The sequence below is a fragment of the Schistocerca cancellata genome, chromosome 9, assembly GCF_023864275.1.
Source record: "Schistocerca cancellata isolate TAMUIC-IGC-003103 chromosome 9, iqSchCanc2.1, whole genome shotgun sequence".
In the NCBI taxonomy this organism is placed as follows: domain Eukaryota; kingdom Metazoa; phylum Arthropoda; class Insecta; order Orthoptera; family Acrididae; genus Schistocerca; species Schistocerca cancellata.
This window is the reverse complement of record NC_064634.1, coordinates 109,962,776-109,986,438: the sequence shown is the minus strand read 5'-3', so window position 1 is coordinate 109,986,438 and position 23,663 is coordinate 109,962,776. Positions and strand designations below refer to the sequence as shown.

General features: G+C 45.1%; 1 protein-coding gene across 1 annotated transcript in view; it reads left to right on the top strand.

The window, feature by feature from the left end:
• The first annotated feature begins 1,024 nt into the window (after nucleotides 1-1,024).
• Nucleotides 1,025-23,663, top strand: part of LOC126101216 (tubulin alpha chain-like) — a 37,987-nt gene continuing 15,348 nt past the window's right edge. The window contains exons 1-2 of the mRNA XM_049911908.1: nucleotides 1,025-1,253; nucleotides 10,603-10,904. Coding sequence (XP_049767865.1) covers nucleotides 1,025-1,253; nucleotides 10,603-10,904 — 531 coding nt within the window. The remainder of the gene's footprint in view (nucleotides 1,254-10,602; nucleotides 10,905-23,663) is intronic.

Here is a 23,663-nt window from a genome sequence, read left to right as displayed (position 1 = left end):
CTACAGTGAAGATTTCTAGCTCTTTAAATAAGTGTCTGCAGGATGATCTTGGATGAGCTCCAGCAATTTTTCTGATTACACGCTTTTGTGCAATGAACACTCTTTTACTCAGTGATGAGTTACCCCAGAATATGATGCCATACGAAAGCAGAGAATGAAAATAGGCATGGTAAGCTAATTTACTCAGATGTATATCGCCAAAATTTGCAATGACCCTAATAGCATAAGTAGCTGAACTCAAACGTTTCAGCAGATCCTCCGTGTGCTTTTTCCAGTTCAACCCCTCATCAATGCATACACCTAGAAAGTTTGAATATTCTACCTTAGCTACCGATTTCTGATCAAAGTCTATATTTATTAGTGGGGTCATTCCATTTACTGTGTGGAACTGTATATACTGTCTTTTGTCAAAGTTTAATGAGAGCCCATTTGCAGAGAACCACTTAATGATTTTCTGAAAAACATCGTTTACAATTTCACCAGTTAATTCTTGTCCGTCGGGTGTGATAGCTATACTTGTATCATCGGCATAAAGTACCAGCTTTCCATCTTCGTGAATACAGAATGGCAAGTCATTAATATATGTTAAGAACAGCAAAGGACCCAAGACCGAACCTTGCGGCACCCCATTCTTGATTGTTCCCCAGTTGAGAAATCACCAGTTTTTTGCGTATTATGTGAACTGTTTATTTCAACTTTCTGCACTCTTCGCGTTGGACATGATTTAAACCATTTGAGTACTGTCCCATTCATACCACAATACTCAATTCAAACATTCCCGCTATTCTATTTCACCTTGTACATACACGGCAAGTAGCTGTGCAGTGCCTGGCGGAAGTTTCTTCGCACCAACATTCAAGTTGTTTTTGTGATTCTTCAGTTTCCAACGGTGTAGTTGCTGATCGAACAGTTCACGGGTATCCTGACAGTCTATAGTTGCACACCGTGGATCGTCAGTACACCCGCGGACTGTTCGATAGAGATCTTTTTCGTCGTGTTTCGATTCGCACATATACAGACGAGCATGTTTCAGAGGGAGTGCGTGTCGCTGCACATCGGGCAGGCGGGCGTGCAGATCGGCAGCGCCTGCTGGGAGCTGTACTGCCTGGAGCACGGCATACAGCCCAACGGCCGCATTCCCTCGGACAAGGTGGCCGTCGACACCGAGTGCTACACCACCTTCTTCTCGCAAACCGAGGCGGGCAAGATCGTGCCCCGCACCGTCATGGTCGACCTCGAGCCCACCACCATCGGTCAGTACATGATGCCTTTGTTATTGTACTCAACTAGCTGCCCGCTTGTAGCTCTCGTATCTCTCCTAAAACTCGAAAGGCGAATTTCCTCTGAAGTGATTTTAGAAGTACACTACTGGCCTTCTGGCCATTGAAAATTGCTACACCAAGAAGAAATGCAGATGATAAACGGGTATTCATTGGACAAATATATTATACTAGAACTGACATGTGGCTACATTTTCATGCAATTTGCGTGCATACATCCTGAGAAATCAGTACCCAGAACAACCACCTCTGGCCGTAATAACGGCCTTGATACACCGGAGCATTGAGTCAAAGAGAGGTCGGATGGCGTGTACGAGTACAGCTGCCCATGCAGCTTCAACACGATAACACAGTTCGTCAAGAGTAGTGACTGGCATATTGTGACGAGTCAGTTGCTCGGCCACTATTGACCACACGTTTTCAATTGGTTAGAGATCTGGAGAATGTGCTGGCCAGGGCAGCTGTCGAACATTTTCTGTATCCAGAAGGTTACGTACAGGACCTGCAACATGCGGTCGTGCATTATCCTGCTGAAATGTAGGGTTTCGCAGGGATCGAATGAAGGGTAGAGCCACGGGTCGTAACACATCTGAAATGTAACGTCCACTGTTCAAAGTGCCGTCAATGCGAACAAGAGGTGACCGAGATGTGTAACCAATGGCACCACGTACTATCACGCGGGGTGATACGCCAGTATGGCGATGAGGAATACACGCTTCCAATGTGCGTTCACCGCTATGTCGCCAAACACGGATGCGACCATCATGATGCTGTAAACAGAACCTGGATTTATCCGAAAAAAATCACGTTTTGCCATTCGAGCACACAGGTTCGTCGTTGAGTACACCATCGCAGGCGCTCCTGTCTGTGATGCAGCGTCAAGGGTAACCTCAGCCATGCTGCTGCATACGTCGTCGAACTGTTCCTGCAGATGGTTGTTGTCCTGCAAACGTGTCCATCTGTTGACTCAGGGATCGAGACGAGGCTGCCCGATCCGTTAACAGCCATGCGGACAAGATGCCTGTCATCTCGACTGCTAGTGATACGAGCCCGTTGGGATCCAGCTCGGCGTTCCGTATTACCCTCCTGAACCCACCGATTCCGTATTCTGCTGACAGTCATTGGATCTCGACCAATGCGAGCAACAATGTCGCGATACGATAAACCGCACTCGCTATAGGCTACAATCAAAGTCGGAAACGTGATGGTACGCATTTCTGCTCCTTACACGAGACATCACAACAGCGTTTCACCAGGCAACGCCGGTCAACTGCTGTTTGTGTATGAAAAATCGGTTGGAAACTTTCCTCATATCGGCACGTTGTAGGTGTCGCCACCGGCGCCAACCTTGTGTGAATGCTCTGAAAAGCTAATCATTTGCATTCACAGCATCTTCTTCCTGTCGGTTAAATTTCACGTCTGTAGCACGTCATCTTCGTGGTGTAGCAATTTTAATGGCCAGTAGTGTAATAATGTATTAGACAAATTATAAACTAAAACATTTTATAAATCCATAGTAATGTTATTTTCACAACAAACTTGATTATATGTTTTTAGTTTCCCCTTCTGGTGTAAGAATAAATAAATTCTTGGTCGAACCCACTCTTTGAGAGAACTGTGGTGTACTCAGTACAGCTCTACAGCACATGGAAGGTACCAACAGCAATTTCATTTTCATTTTGCACTGAAGTGACAAACAGTCGTGGGATAGCGATATGCAAATATACAGACGGCGTTAGTACCACGTACACAAGGTATAAAAGGACAATGCGTTGGCGGAGCCATCATTTGTACTCAGGTGAGTCATGTGGAAATGTGTCCGGGGCCGTGATTACGGCCGCACGACGGGAATTAACAGAAGCGGAACGCGAAATGGTTGCTGGAGCTAGAAGCATGGGACATTCCATTTCTAAATCGTTAGAGAATTCAATATTCCGCGACTCACAGCGTCAAGAGTGTGCCGAGAATACGACGGCCTTCACTTAACGACCGAGAGCAGCGGAGTTTGCGTAGAGTTGTCAGTGCTGACAGACGAGCAACTCTGCGTGAAATAGCCGCAGAAATCTATCGGACGTACGACGAACGTATGTGTTAAGATAGTACGGCGTAATTTGGCTTTAGTGGACTATAGCAAATGTTCAAATGTGTGTGAAATCTTATGGGACTTAACTGCTAAGGTCATCAGTCCGTAAGCTTACACACTGCGTAACCTAAATTAACCTAAGGACAAAAACACACACACCCATGCCCGAGGGAGGACTCGAACCTCCGCCGGGACCAGCCGCACAGTCCATGGTTGCAGCACCTAGACCGCTCGGCTAATCCCGCGCGGCTGGACTATATAGCAACAGACGACAGACGCGAGTGCCTTTGCTAACAGCACGACATCGCCTGCAGCGCCTCTGCTGCGCTCGTGGCTATATCGGTTGGACCCTAGACGACTGAAAAACCGTGGCCTGGTTAGTTGAGTCCCGATTTTAATTAGTAAGGGCTGATGGCGCGGATACCAAGAAGCCATCGGCCCAAGTTATCAACAAGGCTCTGTACAAGCTGGTAGTGTGTCCATAACGGTGTGGGCTGTGTTTACATGGAATGGACTGGGTCCTCTGGTCCAACTGAACTGACCATTGACTGAGAATGGTTATGGTCGGTTGCTTGGAGACCGTTTGCAGCCATTCACGGGCTTCGTGTTCCCAAACAACGATGTAATTTTTATGGATAGCAGTGCACCATGTGACAAGGCCACATTTGTTCACTAATGGTTTGGTTTCAAGAACATTCTGGACAATTCGACCTAATGGTTTGGCCACATTGATTGTCGGACATGAATCCCATCGAATGTTTGTGGGACGCAATTGACAGGTCAGCTCGTGCTCAAAATCCTGCAGTGGCAACACTTCCGCAGTTATGGGCGGCTGTAGAGGCAGCATGGCTCAATATTCCTTCGCTGGACTTCTAACGACCTGTTGAGTCCACACCACATCGAGCTGCTGAACTACGCCGGGCAAAAGGAGGTCTGACAGGATTTGACTAATTTTAAAAAAGATAGTACATCAGATTTTACGTTCCAATCTCTGTTTTTTAACATTTTAGATGTGCATCACGGTTTTACCGTCGTTTACACTGATGGCTCCAAACAAGAGAATTTCCTTGGCTGTTCTGTAGTGTTCCCTGATCATGTTACCCGGATTCGCCTCCCTGATGAATATAACGTTTTCGCAGCGGAGCTCCACGCGATCCTGAAGGCACTGGAGCAGATGAATCGTGTTCGGGGCAATCGATTTCTCCTCTGCTCAAATTCTCTTAGTGCCTTACAATCATTGCAGAATCTGTACCCAACTGAGGAGACGCTCCAGCTAATATATGACCAACTGTACTTGCTCCAACGGTGGGGTAAGGAGGTGTCCTTCTGCTGGGTGCTTGGTCATGTAGGAATATGGGGCAATGAACAGGCCGATCGGGCTGCCAAGGCGGCCTGCAGAGAGCAGGATGTGGTCCAGTGTCCTACTCCCTTACAGCGTGTCATTTCTGCACTCCACAAGAAGTGCATGGAGTTGTGGGAGGAAGAATGGCTGGCGGTGACGGCCAATAAATTGCTGTTGGTGAAGTCAACAACTCGGCCGTGGCGTTCCTCCTGCTGGTTGCTCAGGCTGGAGGAAGTGACCCTCAAGCGTCTTCGGACTGGGCACTGTCCTCTCACACATAGCTTTCTATTACGGCGGGAGGATCCCTCGTTTTGTGATGCTTGTGGTGTGCACATCTCTGTCCGGCACATTTTAACAGACTGCATTTTATACCGTGATGCAAGGGCAGAAGCACAAGTTGATGGGGATCTGCCCTGCGTCTTAGCTAATGATGAGACGTGTGTGTCTAGGGTTTTAAAGTTTTGTGATGTGTCTGGACTCTGGCCTAAACTTTTAGGCTGGACGTTTTAGTGTATTGCAAAGTGGCTGGCTCCTCCCTTTTATCCTTGCGGTTGAAACGTCCCCTTAGAAAAATTATACATGACTGTCCTTAAACTGACACACAATATTTTTAGCGCAACGCAATCCGACTTTCAATAATCCCTACAAAAAAATGGCCCTGACTAACATTAACCTATACCTTTCACAAATCACTTACCTCACCAAAAATCTTCGTTACTCGAACTACTGCAATACAGCGAGCGCCACTACTGCCAGCTAAATAAAAGATTCAAACTACTGAAGGCACTAACTACTGATAGGCATAGTTAGCAAATGAAAGATTTTGATAGAGAACAAACAATGTATTTACCTCAATAGTGTTCAAAAGTCATAATGTATATAGCAGTTCATGACATCCAGTCTTATAAATTTCAAAACTCCGCCATCTCTCTCTCCACATCCACCACTGGTGGCGGCTCACCTCCAACTGCGCAACGCTACGCACTGTTCACATCCAGCTGCCCAACACTACAATGGCAGACAACAATGCAAACTAGCCACAGACTGCACACAGCACAGCCAGTGATTTTCGTACAGAGCGCTACGTGGCGTTACCAATAAGAAAACCTAAACAGCCTACACGGTCAGCCAGCCACTTCCATCTGCTATATTGTTTTAGCTCCCTCTACCACTTTCTTCTTGTGTTGTCCATATTTTACTGCTGGCGGCATGCTTCGTCCCACGTATGTGGGTAGGCACATATTTTTCCAACCTTGTTACCTGTGTTTTACGTTCTGTTTTAACTTATTGTTCTGAGTATTTTCTTGACACCCGTCTCAATCTGTTACTGAGCGGGCGCTGAATACCTTGCCGTCGTGCGCCCATACAACCCTCGCCGTCATCCATCAGGATAACAGGGGGTATCCCATGACTTTGTCACCTCAGTGTAAGTACGGAATGGGATATCTTATTTCTGAATAGTTACATATGACCCGCCATGACATCTCCAAATTGAAGAAAGCCGACCATTAGGGAGTGACGTGGAGACACAGGTGAATTTGTGTTGTCGCCCAGTGACGTCAACATTGCGCTCTTTTGTGATTGATTACAAAGGCGTTCTGCCCTGCCGGATTCCCGCAGGAACGTAGGACCGTTGTTGCAGCCTACTACTGCCACCTCACTCGTTGCTTTGGAGCTGCCCATTACTCAGAGCCAGAGCACTCAAGACTGCGTGTGTGTGTCCGCGGGAGTAAAGAAAGAGACGTTGGCTGTCATTCCTTTAATATCCAGTCTACACCTCAGATTTGTCACCATGTGGCTTGTACATGTCTGGGCGCTCGAGGGAACTCACGTTGGAGAGTGCTTCACGACCGATTAGAGCTGCATTCACATCTTAACACTATAACTAACAAACAATAGTTTCGGACAATGGTCTTTTATTTGCATCCAAAATTATAACAACGCTGGTGAAGCGCACGCAACTGTCTCGGTGTTTCAGTGTTGCCACTTTGATGCTAGGCGAAAAAAATACAGCTCCCTCTCGAAAGCTAGACAAGAGTGCGAAGACTGCTCGTACAAATACTGCTCTACTGCAGCCCAAGTGAGCCCTTCAGCTGAAGCTGCTGTTTTTATTCTGTTGGCTTGTGAACGCCATTCCCATGGCCACTGACAAGTCCTAGGTCAGAATTCCTATATGTCCTATCAACTGAATTTAAGCTTGATGTAATTTTAAGCTATTATGAACATTCAATGCATTTAAAGACATCGCGAGTCACTCAAAATTTTAGGATTCTGATTGCATACAGATTGTGTGTATAATAAATTGAGTAAAACAGTCTGAAAGGGGATTGAAGAGTTGAAAACAAATAAAAACGAAAATTACTAAACAAATACCAAAATAAAAATTACACAATGTTAGTGTGATGTATATCAGACGATTCTGTTTGGTCAGAGGTTTATGAAAATGAAACTGAATTTTTTCTAAGTGTAACTAGAATTGCCCATGTATCTTTATCGATGTTTTAATACGAGTAGTAACTGAAATATCGCTTCTTAAAGGAAGCTATCATAGTAGAGGTATCTGGAACTCCTTCTTCTATTAACATACAAGTTCCTTCAAAAGGTTTTTCTGAGAAAATTCCAACACTAAGATAATCAGTGTTCTCTGATCTGACGTTCCAGGATTAGATGATGGAACCTAACCGCCAAAAAACCTATTACGTCTCTGCGAATAAGAGACTGTTCTGACTTCCAATATGTGTTAGTTAAGCTGAGGATAATCTCTGAACTAGAAGCCAAATACGAAAACGTGAACCATAGAAGAATGCAAGTAAAATCGACGATATGGAAGGGGGCGTGTATCTTCGAGCAATTTTTTGTAGTAGCGGAAAGTGCCTATAACTTCAAATCAGAACCAGCTTTTATTAGGCAGAATTTTAGCTTATAGTTTACAAAAAAGTTTTCATCTAGAACAATCGATTGGAGTTGATCGATTGGTCACAATCGATGTCAGGTTTATGAAAAGAGCAGCTAGTTCAACGGAATTATATTGCAGCATCAATTCGTGTGGAATTGCCTTTAGTCACATCCTCATATCTGCTTTGAAAATGCCACTAAGAAATTAGTTGGCCGACTGCAACAGTTTGAAAACACAGAAAATGTATGTTTGACCATAAGCCACTTTTATTTTAAACACAAATATCGATTGGTTTCAGTCATGATGATGTTTGGTTTGGCTGGCTCTGAGCACTATGGGACTTTAACTTCTAAGGTCATCAGTCCCCTACAACTCAGAACTACTTAAACCTAACTAACCTGAGGACATCACAAACATCCATGCCCGAGGCAGGATTCGAACCTGCGACCGTGGCGGTCGCGCGGTTCCAGACTGTAGCGCCTAGAACCGCTCGGCCACCCAGGCCGGCGATGTTTGGTTTGTGGGGCGCTCAACTGCGCGGGTATCAGAGCCCGTACAAAGTCCAAAGTTTTACGCAGTCCAATTTTTTTCAAAGTCCAATCTAGCCACTGTCACGAATGATGATGAAATGGTGAGAACAACACAAACATCCAGTCCCTGGGCAGAGAAAATCCACAACCTGGCCGGGAATCGAACCTCTGACCCCGTGATCCAGAGGCAGCAACGCTAGTCACTAGACCACGAGCTGAGGACCGGTTTCAGTCGTGGACCATCTTCAGGAATAAGGGTTAAAATGGTTTAAGCCACAACATTACATTTTTCATTACTTAAATAATGTGCAGAGCATGTCATGAGTATCAGTATACGTCACATGACTTTTAGAAACAAATATACTAAGTGCAGGAAGAACAGTACTGCTTTATTTACGTCTGTTATTAGTATTTCTTTCTTTCTCGGGGCCTTTGTCCCGCTCCAACACGGGGTCAGCTTTGTTATTACGGATTTGGCAGTGTTAATTGCAGAGGGTAGCCAAATGCCATTCCTGACGCCACCCCGAACCCTCGGGACGGAAGTAGTGTACCCCAGCTGTCTGCATCAAGTGTAAGTCATGAAGTAGTGCGAACGTTTTCAAATGCCTCTGAGTCGTGTAACTGAGGCGGAACTTGGGGACCAGCCCGGTATTCACCTAGCGGGATGTGGAAAACCGGCTAAAATCACATCCAGGCTGGCTGGCATACCGGCCCTCGTCGTTAATCCGCTGGGCGGAATCAGTCTGGGGCTGGCGCGCCTACCTGAGTCCATGAAGCAGCGCATTAGCGCTCTCGACTACCCTGGCGGGTCTTTACGTCTGTTATTAGTATGTTCGCTTCTAAAAGTCTTGTGTCATTTATTGACAGTCATGACTTGCTCCACGTATTATTTAAGTAATGACAAATGTAATGTTGTGGCTTAAACAATTTTAACCCTTATTCCTGAATATGGTCCACGAGTGAAATCGGTCGATATTTGGGTTTAAAACAAAAGCAACTGATGGTTAAACATGCATTTTATACATTACTTGACGGCTATTGGTAGTCACCATCCAAAAATGTTTGTCTGTAAATAAACTGAGCTATTACTTACAAGGGAACCTCCCCATCGCACCCCCCTCAGATTTAGTTATAAGTTGGCACAGTGGATTGGCCTTGAAAAACTAAACACAGATCGGTTGAGAAAACAGGAAGAAGTTGTGTGGAACTATGAAAAAAATAAGCAAAATATACAAACTGAGTAGTCCATGCGAAAGATAGGCAACATCAAGGAAACTGTGAGCTCAGGAGCGCCGTGGTCCCGTGGTTAGCGTGAGCAGGTGCGGAATGAGAGGTCCTTGAATCATGTCTTCCCTCGAGTGAAAAGTTTAATTTTTTTATTTTCAGGCAATTATCAAAGTTCAGGCACTCACACATAATGAACTTCGCTTTCCAAAATTCCAGAACATGTTCAGATTTGCTTGGACATATGCAGGATTTGACGGTCTACGCATGGAAAAATTTGAAAACGTTAAAAACATATGTTTTGACAGAGCACAGGGAAAACTGTGCGGCTGTGAAACTGTTGCATTCATTTGTTGCAGTTTGTGTGAAAAACTCTTACGTTTTCATCACTTTTTTGGGAGTGATTATCACATCCACTAGAAAACCTAAATCGGGCAAGGTAGAAGAATCTTTTTACCCATTCGCCAAGTGTACAAGTTAGGTGGGTCGACAACATATTCCTGTCATGGGACGCACATGCCGTCACCAGTGTCGTATAGAATATATCAGACGTGTTTTCCTGTGGAGGAATCGGTTGACCTATGACCTTGCGATCAAATGTTTTCGGTTCCCATTGGAGAGGCACGTCCTTTCGTCTACTAATCGCACGGTTTTGCGGTGCGGTCACAAAACACAGACACTAAACTTATTACAGTTTTTTTTTCATCTCATTTTGTTCGACTTTGTTCATTGCATCTGCTCGGGGAGGACGTCGTAAGACATCCGTTTAAGTTCGTTGTTGATCGATTAACTCTGTTTTTTTATTACAGAGGGAACTAACCCTCTGACCGAACACGCTGAGCTACCGTGCCGGCAGTGAACAGAGACGTCAATGAACGTACGGCCAGATCATAACTTTGCGAAAATAAAGAATGTAAACTTTCCACTCGAGGGAAGACTTGAACCCAGGACCTCTCGTCCGCAGTTGCTCACGCTAACCACAGCATTCCTGAGCTCACACTCTCCTCGATGTTGCCTATCTTTCGCATGGACTACTCAGTTTGTATATTTTGCTTATTTTTTTCATAGTTCCACACAACTTCTTCCTGTTTTCTTGATTTATCTGTGTTCAGTTTTTCAAGGCCTGTCCACTGTGCCAACTTATAACTAAATCTGTGGGGGATGCGATGGGGGGGTTCCCTTGTTAGGAAATAGTGTTACAGTGAATTTGATTTAGTTTTGAATGAGGAAGATGTCGGCGCTTGCAGACGAGGTGCGCCAGGGCACGCACCGCGACCTGTACCACCCGCAGTCGCTGGTGGCGGGCAAGGAGGACGCGGCCAACAACTACGCGCGCGGCCACTACTCGGTGGGCCGCGAGATGATCGGCACGCTGCTCGACCGCGTCCGCAAGATGGTGGACCTGTGCGAGAGCCTGCAGGGCTTCCTCGTCTTCCACTCGTTCGGCGGCGGCACCGGCTCCGGCTTCACCTCGCTCATCATGGACCGCCTCTGCCAGGAGTACTCCAAGAAGAGCATGCTCGAGTTCGCCGTCTATCCGGCCCCCCAGGTTGGCACAACTACTTAGCTCGTCGTTGTGTTCCACAGCATTAAATCATTTCGTTAACCAGGCTGCGGCTTGCGAGCACCTCCTACATCTACATCTACATCCATACTCCGCAAGCCACCTGACGGTGTTTGGCGGAGGGTACCTTGAATACCTCAGTCTGTTCTCCCTTCTATTCCAGTCTCGTATTGTTCGTGGAAAGAAGGATTGCCGGTATGCTTCTGTGTGGGCTCTAATCTCTCTGTTTTTATCCTCATGGTCTCTTCGCGAGATATACGTAGGAGGGAGCAATATACTGCTTGACTCCTCGGTGAAGGTATGTTCTCGAAACTTCAACAAAAGCCCGTACCGAGCTACTGAGCGTCTCTCCTGCAGAGTCTTCCACCGGAGTTTATCTATCATCTCCGTAACGCTTTCGCGATTACTAAATGATCCTGTAACGAAGCGCGCAACTCTCAGTTGGATCTTCTCTATCTCTTCTATCAACCCTATCTGGTACGGATCCCACACTGCTGAACAGTATTCAAGCAGTGGACGAACAAGTGTACTGTAACCTACTTCCTTTGTTTCCGGATTACATTTCCTTAGGATTCTTCCAATGAATCTCAGTCTGGCATCTGCTTTACCGACGATCAACTTTATATGATCATTCCATTTTAAATCACTCCTAATGCGTACTCCCAGATAATTTATGGAATTAACTGCTTCCAGTTGCTGACCTGCTATACGGTAGCTAAATGATAAGGGATCTTTCTTTCTATGTATTCGCAGCACATTACACTTGTCTACATTGAGATTCAGTTGCCATTCCCTGCACCATGCGTCAATTCGCTGCAGATCCTCCTGCATTTCAGTACAATTTTCCATTGTTACAACCTCTCGATATACCACAGCATCATCAACCACAAGGTCATTTATGTATATTGTGAATAGCAACGGACATATGACACTCCCCTGCGGCACACCTGAAATCACTCTTACTTCGGAAGACTTCTCTCCATTGAGAATGACATGCTGCGTCCTGTTATCTAGGAACTCCTCAATCCAGTCACACAATTGTTCTGATAGTCCATATGCTCTTACTTTGTTCATTAAACGACTATGGGGAACTGTATCGAACGCCTTACGGAAGTCAAGAAACACGGCATCTACCTGGGAACCCGTGTCTATGGCCCTCTGAGTCTCGTGGACGAATAGCGCTAGCTGAGTTTCACACGATCGTCTTTTTCGAAACCCATGCTGATTCCTACAGAGTAGATTTCTAGTCTCCAGAAAAGTCACTGTACTCGAACATAATACGTGTTCCAAAATTCTACAACTGATAGACGTTAGAGATATAGGTCTATAGTTCTGCACATCTGTTTGACGTCCCTTCTTGAAAACGAGTATGACCTGTGCCCTTTTCCAGTCCTTTGGAACGCTACCCTCTTCTAGAGAAATACGGTACACCTTACCATGTTATGTTATGTTATGCTAGCCGGAAACCTAGAAACGACGGAGAGGCTCCGTCCAGGCCGCAGCCGCAGTGCTCCACAACCCCACGACGACTACCGCAGTCCACTCCACCCCTCCGCCGCCCCACACCGAACCCAGGGTTATTGTGCAGTTCGGCCCCAGGTGGACCCCCAGGGAACGTCGCAGACCAGTCGAGTGTAACCCCTCTGTTTGCGTGGTAGAGTAATGGTGGTGTACGCGTACGTGGAGAACTTGTTTGCGCAGCAATCGCCGACATAGTGTAACTGAGGCAGAACAAGGGGAACCAGCTCGCATTCGCCGAGGCAGATGGAAAACGGCCTAAAAACCATCCACAAACTGGCCGGCTCACCGGACCTAGACACAAATCCGCCGGGTGGATTCGGGTCGGGGACCGGCGCTCCTTCCCTCCCGGAAAGCCGTGCGTTAGACCGCACGGCCAACTGGGCGGGCGCACCTTACCCACACTACGAGGGTGGTTTGATAAGTTCTCGGAACGCAATAGAAAAAAAAGTATTTACATCACTGAAACTATTTTTATTTTTCAATTTTGTCTCCTTGTAAATTAATGCACTTTGTCCAACGATGTTCTAGTGCCTTGATCCCATCTCTAAAATGAGTTTCCTCCAGGCCTGCAAAATAGTTGTCAACTCCGGCTATCAGTTCTTAGTTTGAATTGAATCTCCGTCCACCAAGAAAAATTTTCAGTTTTGGGCAGAGACAGAAGTCTGACGGAGCCATATCAGGTGAACAAGGCGGGTGTGGAAACAATTCATACCTTGGTTCGTCTAATTTTGCCATGGCGACGGCACATGTGTGCGGGCGCGCATTTTCTTGATGGAAGATGACTTTCTTCCTTGCTATACCTATCCTTTTTCGCGTATCTTTTGTTACAATTTGTCCAGGAGGTTAGCATAGTATTCTCCAGTAATTGTTTGCCCAGTGGGGAGATAATCTACGAACAGAATCCTCTTCGCATCCCAGAACACTGATGCCGTGACCTTACCCGCCGAAATATTTGTCTTTGCTTCCTATGGTGGCGGAGAATCAGCAAGTTTCCACTGCTTTGACTGTTTTGTCTCTAGTTTCATCTGTGGTCACAAACCAGTGCAAAAATCTTGTTCGTTTCTCCTAAAACGGGCCAAACATCGTTCCGACATGTCCATTCTCATGCGTTTTTGATCCAGCGTCAAGAGTCGCGGCACCCATCTCGCAAATAATTTTTTCATTTCTAATTCTTCATTTAAAATTTGATATACCCTTTCAGATGATATCTGGCAAGCGTGAGTAATTTCACGTACTTTCAATCTGTCATCTGCTCTGATTCCCTGAGCGCCATCCAGAGCCTCAGTGATCCGTATCCGGTTCACCCTTTTGTGCACCGGATCCAACGCTCTCTTCAGCAGCTGGCGGACGACGGTTCTCCGGCCATGTCGGTATCCCTGGGAACGAAGCTGCAGATGCCGCGGCCAAGGCTGCGGTCCTCCAGCCTCGGACAGCTTCTTGTTGTGTGCCTTCATCTGATTTTACCAGGGTCATTTGTCAGCGCATTTTATCGCTGTGGCATGCCGATTGGTCTACACTTTCTGAAAACAAGCTTCGGGCCTTGAAACCACTCGCCACGGCTTGGACGACCTCTTCACGCCCTTCTCGGCGGGAGGAGGTCGTTTTGGCCCGGTTACGGATTGGACACTGCTGGTTCAGCCACCGCCATCTGCTGACGGCTGTGCCGGCGCCGTTCTGCCTATGTGGGCAATTGCTGACGGTACGCCACATTTTAACGTCCTGTCCGAATTTTAATACACTGCATATTGATCTTGGCCTGCCATGTATTCTGGATGAAATTTTAGCGGATGACCCAGGAGCAGCTGCTCGCGTTCTTCGTTTTATCCACTTGACAAACCTGTCTACGGACATTTCATTATGCTGTTTTCTTGTAATCCCGTGCCTGTTAATGTGCCTTTTTATACTGTTGTCCTTTTTAGTTGCTGTTTTAACATAGTGCCTCGCAGTGCATTCATAATTTAGTCTGGGCGCTAATGACCACTGTAGTTGTGCGCCCTAAAACCACAAAAAAAGCACCCATCTCGCAGATAATTTTTTCATTTCTAATTCTTCAGTTAAAATTTGATATACCCTTTCAGATGATACCTGGCAAGCGTGAGCAATTTCACGTACTTTCAATCGGCGATCCTCCATGACCATTTTGTGCACTTTTGCAATGGTTTCTGGAGCAGTGACACATCTTGGCCGACCACTGCGCGGATCATCATCTAAGCTCTTCCGACCAAATTTAAATTCATTTGGCCACTTGACAACAGTTGAATATGAAGGAGCAGAGTCTCCCAGTGTATTCTGGAAATCGGCATGAATGTCCTTTGCTTTCATACCTTTCTTTGCGAAGTGCTTAATCACTACTCAAATCTCGATTTTTTTCAGTCTTCGCAATTCACTACGCGGGAACAACAACAGAGCCACGTCACCGCCACAGCTCTCTTCCAAGAGCAATGACGTGGCACGTATTTACAGGCGACAGTCGAATTAATATCATTTGAACAATTCGCTGCGTTAGCGCTGACCTCTCGTGGTGATTCCGAGAACTTTTCAAACCACCCTCGTAGTACTGACCATTGTCATCAAAGAGATTGCAAACTTCTGACTCCACATCAACTGAACAAGTACCGAATGTAGGTCACAGTTGCCAGACACAGTCGCATGTCCTCGAACAGCAAGAGGCAAAATTGAATATCTTGGAAGTTCTACAGGCCGCGCGGGATTAGCCGAGCGGTCTAGGGCGCTGCAGTCATGGACTGTGCGGCACGTCCCGGCGAAGGTTAGAGTCCTCCCTCGGACATGGGTGTGCGTGTCTGTCCTTAGGATAATTAAGGTTAAGTAGTGTGTAAGTTTAGGGACTGATGACCTTAGCAGATAAGTTCCATAATATTTCACACACATTCGAACATTTTTTTTTAAGTTCTACGTGTCAGTAAGGATGAGGCACAAAGTCCTCACTTGATATTAAGTGATTAAAAAAAACTAAACTCCGCCCGGACAGGTCACGAAGGCCCAACAGTACCGACCGGCCGCCGAGTCATCCTCAGCTCACAGGCGTGGCCAGATACGGATGGGCATGTGGTCAGCACACCACTCTCCCGGCCGTATTTCAGTTTACGAGACCGGAGCCGCTACTTCTCAATCAAGTAGCTCCTCAGTTATGCTTCACACGGGCTGTGTGCAACCCATTTGTCAACAGCGCACAGCAGACCGGATGGTCACCCATCCAAGTGCTAGCCCAACCTGACAGCACTTCTGACGGGAACCGGTGTTACTACTGCGGCAAGGCCATTGGCGATGTTAAGTGATTACCCGCGCCTTAATATTTTCCCTTTCCTAAACCTCACTTAAGTTTCACATTTCTCTAAGTCTTCTCAAACTGTCGGTTCCATTCTATTCCTCCACTTTTCCCTACAGTTACTCGTGTTCATTTTATTGTGACATTCCATATATTCTGGTTCTTTATTACAGTACATCTTTCTTACAGTGACAGTAATTGTTCATAGCACTGATATATAGCTCAGCTTCCGTATTTATTGTGATGATGATCGTATGGCATTGATGGCCTGAGTCCTCCGCCGAATAGCCAATTTTTCAGGTGACACGACATTGTGCGACTTGCGTGTCAATGAAGATGAAATGATAATGAGGTGAATACAGCACCAAGTCCACGAGCGGAGAAAAACTCCGACCCGGCCGGGAATCGAACCCAGGCCCACTCCATGGCAGTCAGACGCGCTGACCACTCAACTGAGGAGAGAGACTTCTGCTACACTTGTGTAATATATCTTTCACTCTTTTACTGTATCACCTTCCAAATGTAAAACATTTTCAGAAAATTCTTCAGATCTCTTTTCCTGTTTCATTTTATTGCGGTTGTCAGTTTAATTCAAATCGCTGAATAGGCCGTTAGGTAGTTTTATCAGATGTACATCTTCTCTTCAGTTGAGTGCAATTTTGTGCTCATGTTGTCCTCCTCCCCTTCTGCTTCATCCTCTTTATTGTTTCAGTCATAATGTTTTTCTGGTTTGTTCCCTTCACACTTGTTTACTGTTTCGCTAAACACTTTCAGTTACGCTACGACGGTAATCCCAAAAGTAAGGTCTCCTATTTTTTTATAAGTACAGAGCTATTACAAATGATTGAAGCGATTTCATAAATTCAGTGTAGCTCCATTCATTGACATATGGTCAGGACACACTATAGATACGTAGAAAAACTCATAAAGTTTTGTTCGGTTGAAGCCGCACTTCAGGTTTCTGCCGTCAGAGGCTCGAGAGCGCAGTGAGACAAAATGGCGACAGGAGCCGAGAAAGCGTATGTCGTGCTTGAAATGCACTCACATCAGTCAGTCATAACAGTGCAACGACACTTCAGGACAAAGTTCAACAAAGATCCACCAACTGCTAACTCCATTCGGCGATGGTATGCTCAGTTTAAAGCTTCTGGATGCCTCTGTAAGGGGTAATCAACGGGTCGGCCTGCAGTGAGCGAAGAAACGGTTGAATGCGTGCGGGCAAGTTTCACGCGTAGCCCTCAGAAAATTGGCTCATGCCAGAACTGGAGACCGACAGCGCCGACTTCATCTTTCAACAGGATGGTGCTCCACCGCACTTCCATCATGATGTTCGGCATTTCTTAAACAGGAGATTGGAAAACCGATGGATCGGTCGTGGTGGAGATCATGATCAGCAATTCATGTCATGGCCTCCACGCTCTCCCGACTTAACCCCATGCGATTTCTTTCTGTGGGGTTATGTGAAAGATTCAGTGTTTAAACCTCCTCTACCAAGAAACGTGCCAGAACTGCGAGCTCGCATCAACGATACTTTCGAACTCATTGATGGGGACATGCTGCGCCGAGTGTGGGAGGAACTTGATTATCGGCTTGATGTCTGCCGAATCACTAAAGGGGCACATATCGAACATTTGTGAATGCCTAAAAAAACTTTTTGAGTTTTTGTATGTGTGTGCAAAGCATTGTGAAAATATCTCAAATAATAAAGTTATTGTAGAGCTGTGAAATCGCTTCAATCATTTGTAATAACCCTGTACATTGACCTGTTTATTTCTACAATGGCTTACATCAGTTTACAGTTTGAACATTTAGTTATTTTTTGACATAATTACCATTTCTGTCGATGCATTTTTGTAGACGCTGTGGCAGTTTTTGTGTGCCCATGTCATACCAGCTCGCCGCCATGCTATTCAGAAAGTTATGAACCTCTTCTTTCAGCTCGTCGTCGGAGCTGAATCGCTTTCCGGCTAAATGTTCTTTTAACCTAGGGAACAGGTGATAGTCACTGGGCCCAATTCAGGACCATGGGGTGGGTTGGTGATTACGTTCCACTGAAACTGTTGCAGGAGAGCAACGGTTTGCCGAGCGATGTGTGGGCGAGCGTTGCCATGGAGAGTGTGTACGACCTTGCTCAACATTCCTCTCCTCCGGCCTGAATTTCCCGTTTGAGTTTTTTCAGAGTCTCACAGTACCTGTCAGCGTTAATTGTGGTCCCAGCGATTCAGCTCCGACGACGAGGTGAAAGAAGAGGTTCATAACTTTCTGAACAGCATGGCGGCGAGCTGGTATGACATGGCCATACAAAAACTGCCACAGTGTCTACAAAAATGCATCGACAGAAATGGTGATTATGTCGAAAAATAGCTAAATGTTCAAGCTGTAAACTGATGTAAACCATTGTAGAAATAAACAGGTCTACGTACTTAAAAATAATAGGAGACTTTACTTTTGGAATTACCCTCGTACTATTGCCCTGTCACAGATGACATTTATGTTTCCTTTGCACGGTGCGTGGCTAACATCTTTCTCAATTTTGGTCACCGGTACTGCATCCCATCGGAGGTTCGAGTCCTCTCTCGGGCATGGGTGTGTGTGTTGTTCTTAGTATAAGTTAGTTTAAGTTAATTTAAGTAGTGTGTAAGTCTAGGGACCGATGACCTCCACATTTTGGTCCCTTAGAGATTCACACACATTTGAACGTACTGCATCCACCTATAGTCTCATGATGGCCTTTCAAGCCAATAACCAGTTAAAGAAATAAATTAATACTGTAGAACATCCATTGTTGTACGCTTTTAATTTATAAAAATGAGCCAGTACTCTTCCTGCGCGCTTGATACTGCCCTGCGACCTTTCATATTGTGCAGAGACGTTTTCATCTCTGTGTAACTACAACACCTAGAATCCTCTGTGATGTATTTTGCGTGTTGCAGTCTTTGTCCGCCCGTACAGCAAGCTTAACGATTATTGGATGCTGTAGCATCTACATCTACATGGGTACTCTGCAAATCACATTCAAGTGCCTGGCAGAGGGTTTATCGAACCACCTTCACAGTTCTCTATTATTACAATATACTCGTACTATTGAGCACGGAAAGACCGAACACCTGTAACTTTCCGTGCGAGCTCTGATTTCTCTTATTTTATCATCGTGATGTTTCGCCCTATGTAAATCGACATCAACAAAGTATTTTTGCATTCAGAGGAGAAAGCTGGTGATTGTAATTTCGTGAGAAGATTCCTCCGCAACGAGAAACGCCTTTGTTTTAGTGATGTTCATCCAAAATCCTGTATCATTTCAGTGGCACTCTCTCCCGTATTTCGCGATAATACAAAACGTGCTGCCCTTCTTCGAACTTTCTCGATGTACTCCGCCAATCCTGTGTTCTAAGAACCCCACACTGCCCAGCAGTATTCCAAAAGAGGACGGACAAGTGTAGTAGTGTAGGCAATCTCTATAGTAGATCTGTTACATTTTCTAAATGTCCTGCCTGTATTGGTTAGCCTTCCCCACAACATTTTCTGTGTGTTCCTTCCAATTTAAGTTGTTCGTAATTGTAATTCTTAGGTATTTAGTTTTCGGCCATTAGATTTGTTTGATTTATCGCGTAGTCGAAGTTTAACGGATTACGTTTAGCACTCATGTGGATGACCTCATACTTCAGTTATTTAGGGTGAATTACCAATTTTTCCACCATACAGATATTTTTTGTAAATCGTTTTGCAATTTTTTTATCTTCTTATGACTTAATTAGTCGATAAACGACAGCGTCATCTGCAAGCAACCTAAGACGGCTGCTCAGATTGTCTCCCAAATCGTTTATATACGATAAGGAACAGCAAAGGGGCTGTAACACTACCTCGGGGAACGACAGTAATCACTTATGTTTTCCTCCTTGACTTTAAGTTACTAAGAGCTGTGACCTCTCTGACAGGAAATCACGAAACCCGTCACATACCTCAGACGATATTCTATAAGCAAACAATTTCACTACAAGCCGCTTGCGTGGTACAGTACCCGGAAACCCAGAAATACGGAATCGATCTGAAATCCCTTGTCAATAGCACTCAACACTTCAGCGACTAAGAGCTACTTGCGTCCCCCAAGAAGGATGTTTTCTAAATTCGTGTTGACTGTCTGTAAATGTGTGTGAGTTCTTAAGGGACCAAACTGCAGAGGTCATCGGTCCCTAGACTTACACACTACTTAAACTAACCTATGCTAAGAACAACACACACACCCATGCGCGAGGGAGGACTCGAACCTCCGGCGGGAGGGGCCGCGCAGTCAGTGACATGGCGCCTCTAACTTCGCGGCCACTCCGCGCGGCGACTGTCTGTCAATAGATCTTTTTCTTTGAGATAATTCATAACGTTAGAACACAATATCTGTTCCAAATTCCTGCTGCATATCGACGTTAATGGTATGGGCTTATAGTTTAGTGGATTACTCCTTCGAGTCCTCCCTCGGGCATGGGTGTGTGTGTGTTGTTCTTAGTATAAGTTAAATTAAGTAGTGTGTAAGTCTAGCGACCGATAACCTCAGCAGTTTGGTCCATTAGGAATTCACACACACAGTCTTTGGGTACAGATCTTACGTCGAGCGAACGGTTGTCTATGATTGTTAAGTATGGAGGTATTGCATTAGCATATTCTGAAAGGAATCTAATTGGTATACAGTCTGTACCAGAAGACTTGCTTTTATTAAGTGATTTAAGTTGCTTCCCTACTCCGAGGATATCTACTTCTACGTTACTCATGTTGGCAGCTGTTCTTGATTCGAATTCTGGAATATTTACTTCGTCTTCTTTTGTGGAGGCTTTTCGGAAGGCTGTGTTTAGGAACTCTGCTTTGGCAGCACTGTCTTCGATAGTATCTCCATTGCTATCACGCAGAGAAGGCATTGATTGTTTCTTGCCGCTAACATACTTCACATACGTCCAGAATCTCTTTGGATTTTCTGCCAGGTTTCGAGAAAGTTTCGTTGTGGAAACTATTATAAGCATCTCGCATTGAAGTTCGCGCTAAATTTCAAGCTTCTGTAAAAGATCGTCAATCTTCGGGATTTCGCGTCTGTTTAAATTTGGCATGCTTGTTTCGCTGTTTCTGCAATAGTGTTCTAACCCGTTTTGTGTACTAAGGAGCATCAGATCCGTCGTTTGTTAATTTATTTGGTATAAATCTCTCAATTGCTGCCGATACTATTTCTTTGAATTCATGCCACATCTGGTCTACACTTATATTATTAATTTGGAAAGAGTGGAGATTGTCTCTCAGGAAGGCGTCAAGTGAATTTTTATCCGCTTTTTTGGATAGGTATATTTTTCGTTGGTTTTTGGACGGTTTGGGGGTTACAATATTCAATCTCGCTAAGACAACCCTGTGTTCACTATTCCCTGTATCCGTTTTGATGCTCGTTATTACCTCAGGATTGTTTGTTGCTAAGAGGTCAAGTGTGTTTTCACAACCGTTTAATATTCGCGTGGGCTCTTGAGCTAACTCCTCGAAATAATTTTCAGAGAATGCGTTAAGGACAATTTCGGATGATGTTCATGCGTACCTCCGGAATTAAACATGTATTTTCGCCAGCATAGCGTGAGTAAATTAAAAGTCACCACCAACCATAACTGTATAGTCGGGTACGTGTTTGAAATCAAACTCAAGTTATCTTTGAACCGTTCAGTATCATGAGTTGGGAGATGGGTAAAAGGATCCAACTGTTATTTTATTCCGGTTGCCAGGAATGGCCTCTGCCCATACTGGCTCACAGGAACAAATTTCGCGACAAGTTGAACTGCCACCGTCAACTGTTTTCAGCCTGTCCTTGCGGAACACCGTTACCTGCTTCGCAAAAATTTCGGCTGAACTTATCTCTGACTTTAGTGAACTTTCAGTGCCTATAACGATTTGAGCGTCAGTGCTTCCTATTAGCGCTTGGAGCCCTGGTACTTGCCCAACACAGCTACGACAATTTACAACTTTTATACCGATAGTTCTGTATCTATGTTTTTCCTGTGTTCGGCCTGCACCCTTTGTGACTGAAGCCCTTCTTGAGTTTTCCCGAGACCCTCTAACCTGAAAAACCGCCCAGTCCACGCCACACAGCCCCTGCTACCGGTGCAGCCGCCTCCTGCTTGTAGTGGACTCGTGAGCGACACTAAAGAATCTCTTGGTCTGGTAAGGGTTTAGACTTTCGCGTGGTCAGTAGATGCATTGTTACAAGACCCGACTGTCCACTAAGGCAACAGATTTTCGGCTTGATTAAGAGGCGGCCACAGAAGTAGATCTCAACTTTTTATCGAAATAAGTAATAATACGAGGGTTGGAACTTATATAGTGGCAACTATTTATTCACAATCAATACAAAAAAGTTACATGTTTTCACCTGTTACTGTTCTTCGAAGTAGTCACCAGCGTTGTGTAGAACCCGTTGTCAGCAATGTGGAAGGCGTAGTATACCGTTAGGAGAGCCTGTTGTGTTTATGGTGCGAATAGAGCGGTCTAAAGTTATGGTGACTCTCGTGTGTGACTGATGGTGTTATCCTAACGCATTACGTTCCTCCACGGTAGACCGTCAACGCACAGTATTACTGTAAGTTTTTGGAGCATCACCTGTGACCAGCTTTGCGAGAGAGGCGGCGACGCTTTCTGCTCAACCCACCCATCAATTTGCACGACAATGCGTGGGCGCATACAGCGCAAGCTGTGGCTGCTCTGTTCGTTCGATAGGACTGGGAAGTACTGTACCATCCACCATACTCTCCGGACTTGATTCCTTGTGACTTTGATTTGATTTTAAAGATAAAGGAACCACTTCGTGGCATTCGCTTCAGAACTGTTCCAGAGATTCGACAGGTAGTAGACCGCTCCATTCGCACCATGAACAGAATAGGATATACTAACGGTGTACTACGCCTTCCACATCGCTGGCAACAGGTTCTACACATTGCTGGTGACTGCTTTGAAGGACAGTAACAGGTGCAAACATGTAACTCTTTTGTATCTATTGTGAATAAATAGTTGCCCCACCATTTAAGTTGCAATCCTCATATTTCTACTTATCTGACGTTATTTCCTCTTGTTACAAAACTTTTTGGTCGTATGTTGACAACACTGTTCTGTTAGTAAACTAATTCACGCTTCTTTGTTCCATTACTTCAGTATCTTATTCGTACTTGAATAAATCTTCTAATCGAATGTAATTATAACGACGCCATCTTCGGTTAGTTCACATTAAACATAAAACACCTTAGTTAAACATACATACTTCCTAATGCTATAGAGTTGGCTGCTGAGTGGTTTGTCCAGATAACGTCGTAATAATCACAGCGCGTGGTACTCAGTAGCATGCATGGTGACGGTACTGGAGAAGATGAGTCGTATCCGTGCTACGATCTTCCTCAACTCCTACAGTCCCGGTGCTCTTTGATTTTAGTTTCGAGCAAACGAAACCTCAGAAGACTGTCAGGGAAAATATTCGAGCGGTTACTGCCAGTGGTTGCCTGGACCCATTAGTGTAAATAACCCCAAGATTACTACGTAAGTTTCAATATTCATTATTAAAACGCAACGTGAAATAACATGATTTTTGCGATCTGTGGAGTTCACAGACTGCCATTTCCACTGTTAGTGTGTGCAGAAGTTGGTTGATCCATCCAGTTATTACGTAAGTGATCAGCTAGCCAACATTTCTGGGCTAGCTGTTACAGATCTGTGCTTTTCATCGACGTCTATTCATATTCCAATAAGTACATCCTTAAACTCATACTGTTTTCCCAATATTTTGAATTTATATGCTTGAGAGCAAGTATTTGTTCGGGCAGTAAAATAGCTTTGATGACCAAAGTAGAGAAGACATAAAATCCAGACTAGCAACAGAAAGAAAGTGATTCCGAGAAAGATATTTTAACATCTAAAGTGAATTGAAATACTAGGTG